The sequence below is a fragment of the Haliotis rufescens genome, unplaced genomic scaffold (assembly GCF_023055435.1).
Source record: "Haliotis rufescens isolate VD_foot unplaced genomic scaffold, xgHalRufe1.0.p SCAF_3, whole genome shotgun sequence".
Lineage (NCBI taxonomy): Eukaryota > Metazoa > Mollusca > Gastropoda > Lepetellida > Haliotidae > Haliotis > Haliotis rufescens.
Genome location: NW_025964001.1, coordinates 20,793,417 through 20,801,128, shown reverse-complemented (window position 1 = coordinate 20,801,128; position 7,712 = coordinate 20,793,417). Strand labels below are relative to the sequence as shown.

Sequence of the window (7,712 nt, the reverse complement as noted above, 5' to 3'; positions counted from 1 at the left end):
ATCTTTCAGTTATGCCGTGGGGTGCCAGGGAAGAGAGCTTGACATGACACACAGGTGAAACGCACAAGCATAGGAATGGTGCTTACAAACCAAGGATATCCAGGGAAGCTAACAGAAAATCAGCAGATCCTGGCATGACTAAGGGACACAATTTCAAACAGCAAAATATTTTGCTCCTTTGACCACTGGTCGAGTTATGGCACTGCTAAAACAATGGCTTAGATGTAATGGCAACAAAACAATGGTATAAGATTACAGTATGTAGTATGTTGTAAGAATAATTAATATATGTGTATACTGAAACACTGAAAAGAGAATGCTGATTTACAAACAATTTTAAAGAATTAATTATTATTTAGTCTTTGCTTTTTCTTTGACAGAAAAAATATACTCTACAAAAATACAGATTGTGTAGTTTTGGTCATGTGACCCTATACACAATAATCTTCAACACAGACATTTTATGCTTTAATTGGCATTTTATAAGCCGAACTGTCAGTGACGACAATTAACTTGTGGATTTCTATATTGTTTTATTAATACTACATTTTAGTACTGGTGCTATTGCTTTTTATAAGGATAAAAAGATGTATACCGAAACATCACATTATTGAAATAATATAGACCAGAGACCATATGTTCTCTGTATAGATGTTGAAGACTTCTTTTAGTGCTTCAGTACCATAAACAACTGTGTATAGAAAGTTTGACGCTTTCATCATATATTTTGCTGTAACTAAAACAATAAATACCATATAAGTACATTGAAAGTATTTCATTATCATGTTTTATTTGCATAATTTTAGTCACCAGATCCAACAGATATATAAAACAGTAAATACTCAGGAGAAAATAAAACATAAAACATTGTCCCATGTCAATGATGGTTGTAACAACATGATTTCTAAACATACCAAAAGGGTATGTGAAAATATCAAATTGAGAGATAAATTATAAACAAAAAGAAAATGCTTAAAGTTTTAGAGAGGAGTTACATTAGCAAACACAATCAGATTTCGTTTTAGGTTTCGTTTCGCAATCCCACTTTTAGAACAGTGATGATCCAAGATGGCAGCCTACAGTGCGTGCATGTGTTTTGTGCAAAGATGTCATTTGCTTAAGAAGTCTGTGTCTCTTGTGACAGTATATAACACCCGACAACAGTGTCTTCATTCACAACATCTTACACAAAGGAAAATCATTCCAACACAGTCCAGCATCGTTTTACTATATTCCACTAAACAATCGGACAATGTCAAGGGACTTACTGATGAAATCTTGAAGGCCAAAATTCTTGCAGAGAAAAGTAAAGAAGAAGGCTCTTCCGATAACAATACTAATTCTGAAAAATCCAAAGAGGAAGACTCGAAACAGTCACGATGGTCAAGGTGGACAGGGAAGAATGCATGGAAGCTCGGGTTGGGTCTTTTAGGAGGATGGGCAGTTATGACTGTAGGAGGGTTTGTTCATCTATATGGTAAGAATCTTCACCTGTCGCAAGGTTTATGAAAATGACAGTGACTGGCGTGTTTAGAAAATTACATCATGACCAATAAGTTATTGGGAAGTATTTTGCACTCGTTTCATGTGTAATTGCAAGGTAGGCATGATAAATAGGTAAGCATGATATATCTGAGGTAACTTGTACCCTTGTAAATAAGATGGATCCACATGATAAAAGAAAAGGCAGTGGCCAGTCAGGTCTGATTTCTGTTGTCAACAAATTAAACACATTGTTGATTGTTTTGATATTTTGGGAAATCTGACCAAATTACAAATATTGATGACATTTTTGCAAGTGAATTTGGGAAATTCAAGGCTAGCAGTAGCATCACCTTTTCGTCTCATGATGAAAGCATATAAAATGTGTGTGGAAATTGAAGAGATACTACATGGTTTAAAATATGTTGAACACTACAATCCGGAAATATTTCTGTTATATCGCGGTGGCCATAAATGAGCCAGGACCAAACAAACCAGTGACTGATATTTTGAGCAGTGTTACACACAATCTAGGTAAGATGACAAGCAATCACTGAGCTTGACCACCAGATTTTTTTAGCTGCCTCCTCTGACAGGCATTCATTGGTTTTTAAGTGATGCATTGATACTCAAACAATATTTCAGCATTTTAGCCTACTTACCATGCAGCATCTATGTTGTTACTATCAGTCCTTGACACTGACCAAAATTTGTCTGTAGAATGAGAAACCAGTCAAGAAGTAACCACTGTACAGAGCTGATATATCACTAATTTCAAAAGTTGTACAAACAAATATTAATATTATTTTATCTTATCCTGACTCATACTTATTGCTTATCTCTCTCTCTTCCGAATAGGTAGTGGAAACTTCCTGTGCTGTTCCCAAAGAACAGAGAAAACAGCTCACCCAAACGCACCCTTATTCCGTGCATGCGCATCAGAATCATGTGACCAAGCCCAGTAACTCATCACTCTCTCTTTTTCGCGCCATCTTGGCAGCTGGAATTTTTTTTCTGTGCATCGTAATCCAAGCTTTCCATAAAAATTTACCCTTTTTAACAAAATCTTTTGCTTGGATTATCTTCTGTGGTATTCTATACATCATATCTAACGATTATTTTATATATTTGGCATTAGAATTTTTCGTAATTTTTCGTAACTCTTTCAACACCATAGGCGGGTTTTCTGGCCAAGAAGCATCGAGTCCCCAGACACCATTGGCCGGTTAACTGGGCAAGCCGTAGTCACGTCAAAATAGTATATATTTTTATGGACCTACCTGTACTATCATTCATTTATTAAATCTATCACATTTCACAATGTCTGAAATACGTATTCCATTTCAATTTATCACTTTTTATCGATAAATTAAAAAGTTATTCACTATTTCCCGCGATGTTATTGAAAATAAAATTCTCGGACACACATTACGACAACGGGTCCACATCGAACATGTTAAAGAGCAAAATAAAGACGTTTTAAACAAATCTTTAAATATATCATACAAAGTAATAAATAAAATCAACAAAAATATATCTAAAAGTAATCAAACTTACATCTAAGATATTATTTCCACTTTTGTGCGATCGCGAGTAATGTAAGTCAAATGACATCTCAGCTTTCGTCGCCTTGAATTCTCGGCTCGGACACGATGTTTAATGCAAAAATATATGCATGAAAAATCTTTGTCACAGCTCGTAACCTAGCACGATACATTCACAAAGTTCCATATTTTTAATATATATCGTGATTTCCTGCTTAAAACGTTCGGAATAACACGATTTAACAAAAATCTTTCGCCAACTTCTGAAATTTATCAAACACGAGCTTGGTATCACAGCTGTAATTTCATTGGCTGCCTTAGGTCACGTGCTCAAAATTGACCAATCAAGAAACTTGTAGCAGATTTCGGCAAGGAAGCGTCATTAGAAACCAATTTTAATCCAATGAAATCGCTTGTTATAACTACGGAAAAAACACAGGCGATGTTACGAAAGTGTTATTCATACGAAGCCTCGAAAACAGGGGTATTTCTTCATGTCACTAAGGGGACAGCCGCTGTTATCGGGAAATGGTTGATGACAGAAACTATTTATAATTCTTTTTAAAATGATTTTCCAATTACATAAAGAATGAAAATAGAAAATAGGTAAGTGGATTATGAAAACATGTAACCAATGTAAATTACGTGTTTCAGAATCGGACCCTCATCCAACCTGTACCAGGTGCGCAGTACAGAACTGCACTGCAGAGAATAGATGCAAATTCTGCGCCCCTTTGGGGAAGGAAGAATTAAGTAATTATCTTTTTGCAGTGCAGAGGAAAAAATGGATCGGAAACGATGTGAGTCATCACGCTCGTTATCATCCACAGAGACGGCTAAAAGTAAGAAGAGGCGAGAATCTACGCCCTGCCCTTCGTCAGAGGAATTTGATTTGATATTATTCAAATTACTCCCGCTGAATATGATGCAGTCACCCCCCCATCTTACTTTCTCGTCTACCAGTAAGAAGTCTAGAGGGTCTAAGAATAAACCTACTGAACACTTCAGTCAGGCTATCAATCTACAACAACTAGCTCAGAAAAAGAGTGCTGCATCATCTACTTTGAAGCCGTCTTCCCCTAGGAGAGAGCATGTTTTTGCAGAGGTTATAACCTCCACAAAACCACGGACTTCATCCGTAGTCACGTAGGGGGTTTCAAGAAAATCAGCTGTTTCTTCTAGCCCGAAGAAAGCCTGCGTGCAGACAATTACGTCCACACAACCCCAGAGATTCGCGCAGCCCGCAGTGTCATCCAATCCGGCTACAAATACAACCGATACAAACCTCAATCAGCCTCAGACCTTTGCGCAGATACCGGCCTTCGCGCAGCCAAACACAACAATTACGCAATCCTCTACCTTCGCGCAGGTGTCAGCCTATTAAACAACAAGAGTATACACAGACGCCAGCGTTCACGCAGGTTCCTGCCTTCGTGCAGCCTTCATCGTTTACACTGCCAACTACCTTCACGCAGCCTACCTTTTTTACACAAGGCACTTTGCTAACGCCTGCTATTAATACAGATGTGATAGCAAATATCACACAACAAGTCGTAACGGCTATGCAACAACAAATGTGTAAACAACCTGGCACGCAATCATCTACCTCTTCACACAATAGCTTGCAGATGTTGCAGCCTTCATTTACGGCTCCGAATCCCAATGCCTCCTATCTTCTGCGAGAGGAGGATGTGTTCGAGCCCCCTCAAAATGAGGACACATCGGGGGAAAATTACCTTTCAATTTATGAGGATCATGAATTAATGGCGTGGATTACAGATAGACTGCCAATATCATCACCGTCAAGAAATTCTTCTCCCACTGATACATACTGTATCAAAGGGGACGATATAGACACCCTAACCAGCCCACCGATAAAACCGATCTCCAACATTGCAGAGAATCTTAATGTTTCTTTTGCGAAAGCCACGAAATCACAAGGACTTCAAAAACGCTCGTTCAACTACAGAGGCGGGAAATCATCTGCTTTTCGCAAGTCACATGACACGTCACGTGATGCCGGGTGCGACCGCGGCCGCAGATGGAGGGGATCTCGCAATTACCGGAGAAGATGGGCTTTTGAACGACAGGGAACTCCCCCACCAGCCGTTCATGTACAGCATTCCCCAGTAGGCGGAAGATTGGCAAGATATTGGATGAATTGGGACATTCTAGGAGACAATTGTTTCCAACATTCTAAGAAAGGGCTACGCCCTGACTTTACTCAAGAAATCCCCGTTATCTCGCAAGCCACCGGAAATACCTTATCGGAAAGAATTGTTGCCGAAGTTAACCGAAGCAATCAATTCACGTCTCAACAAGGGCGCAGTCAAGATAATTCAACCAGAATTACTAACGCCAGGTTTCTATTCGCTGATCTTTTTGGTTCCCCAAAAGAACGAAAAGTTTCGTTTGATTTATAACATGAGAAAATTCAACAAGAAATATCTCCCAAAACCGGAGGATTTCAGAATGATTCAACAAATGATAGGAAGCATCAATCTACAGGATGCTTACCTACACATTCCCATAAAACGGACTTTCAGGAAAAATTTATGTTTCCTCTTTGAAGGACAACATTACCAGTGGGCGGTCCTGCCCTTTGGAATTTCCACGGCCCCGTGGCTATTTACACGAGTGACCAAACCAATTGTGACATTTCTTCACAACAAGGAAATTCGTTGTGCTTTTTACCTAGACGATGGGATACAAGCCCATCAATCAACAGAGCTACTCAGACTACAACTAAATTTCACCCTGAAATTATTAACACGACTGGGTTGGTTAATATATTTTCAGAAGTCCGATCTACAACCATCTCAGGACCTCAAATTTCTGGGGATCAGATTTCTAACCAATCAGAATCTGATAATGGTACCAGAAGATCGGTGGATAAAAATCAAGACTTGTTTGCCAACAGCAATTTACAAGAAAATCTCAGTCAACAAATGGCAAGTGATACTAGGCTGACTCACGTCAGCCCAAGCGTGGACGGTCCGAGGCAGACTACACTTACGCCCTATTCAGAGATTTCTAAATCCATACCTAGAGTACCAGGATTTAAAACTGCAACTACCACAAACATTGAGGAAACACCTCTTATGGTGGACAGTGAAATCCAACATTTGCGCAGAAACTTGTTTAAACGAGCCGGATTACAACAACCACTTATTCGTGGACGCCTCACTTCAAGGCTGGGGAGCTCACTTCAACAGAGAAGTAAAAGCAGGCCTATGGTTAGAAGCAGAAAAGCTCTACCACATCAATTATCTGGAATGTTAGGCAGTAATCCGTGCATTATTTCACTGGGCCCCACAGTTAAGAAACCAACGTCTGATGATCAGAACAGACAATTCAACTGTGGCATACAATATAAACCTTGACCCGCCTGAAGTTGACATTTCAACTTTACGAGCTAGTAGACAATCTGAACTCAACAATAAAGACAAGACATATACCAGCAGTGGCATATGTCTTAGCAGACGCCTTCACCAGACCAGCCAAACCATCACCGACAGAATGGAAGCTACACCCAGAAGCATTCCAACTGGCAATAAAAGAAAAAGGTTGCCCACTGATAGACCTATTCGCAGCCAGATTCAACAATCAGATAACAACATTTGTATCACCAGTGCCAGACCCACTAGCTTGGTCAGTTGATGCTCTGTCAATATCATGGGAGGGACTAAACGCGTACGCGTTTCCTCCACCAGCCGTGATACCACATATATTACCAAAGATCCTACACACGAGCAGCCTACAACTGCTTTTGGTAGCGCCTTACTGGCCGGCGAGAACGTGGTTTCCAGATCTCGTCGAACTAGCAGGAAATCCAATATTAAAACTTCCAAACTGGCCAAATCTACTGCTACATCCTGACTCCAATCAGGTCCATCCAAGACCAGATCTATACGAACTTCACGTATGGAGCATATCAAGAGCAGTCTCGTTAAAAGAGGATATTCCCTGAGAGCAGCTAAGGCAGTCTCCTTAGCACTTAGTAGATCAACGAGGAATCTCTATGACGATAAATGGAAAAGTTTTGACCAGTTTGCAACATCCAAGGGTTTTTCTGCAGCCAAAGCTACTATACCACAAGTAGCAGATTACCTATGTCACTTACGAAGTACAAGGAATCTTAAAGGTTCGACACTGGGCACTTATTTGGCCGCTATCAGTTCTGTACTGACAATGGCAAATGGGATAAAACTTACTAAAGTTCCCGAGCTGATGGCCCTACTCAGATCCTTCAGACTGGAGGACCAACAGAAAAGATTAAGAGCCCCAGCATGCTACAACACCTAACCAGTGATGCATACGAACTGCTCTAACAGGCCGACTTTGAACACCTGACGCAGCCAGAATGTCTGAAATCCACGTGATAGACTTCAATCACATAACATTTGACAGTGGTAACAACTCATCAGCGCACCTTGGCTTAAGATGTGTCTTTATTGCAAATAACCAGTTACCAGGCCAACCAGACAGACAATTCTGTGTTTATCACTATGCCCAGTCAGAGCCTTAAGATTATACCTACAAAAGTCTAAACCTAGAAGACAAGGTTTTAAGAGACTATTTATTCCTTTATTAAGGAATACACACACAGAGGTATCCAGAACAACTATCTCATTTTGGATGAGAGCTGTTATTCTCAGAGCATACAGAGCAGTGGGATTGGACCCC

The 7,712-nt window shown here is 39.9% G+C and overlaps 1 protein-coding gene across 1 annotated transcript in view; it reads left to right on the top strand.

Moving 5' to 3' along the window:
- Window positions 1-1,038: 1,038 nt before the first annotated feature.
- The window catches only part of LOC124137073 (mitochondrial import inner membrane translocase subunit TIM50-like), a 43,991-nt gene continuing 37,317 nt past the window's right edge, over window positions 1,039-7,712 (top strand). Inside the window, exon 1 of the mRNA XM_046503219.2 lies at window positions 1,039-1,477. Within this exon, the coding sequence (XP_046359175.1) occupies window positions 1,069-1,477 (409 nt within the window). The 5' untranslated portion in view covers window positions 1,039-1,068. The remainder of the gene's footprint in view (window positions 1,478-7,712) is intronic.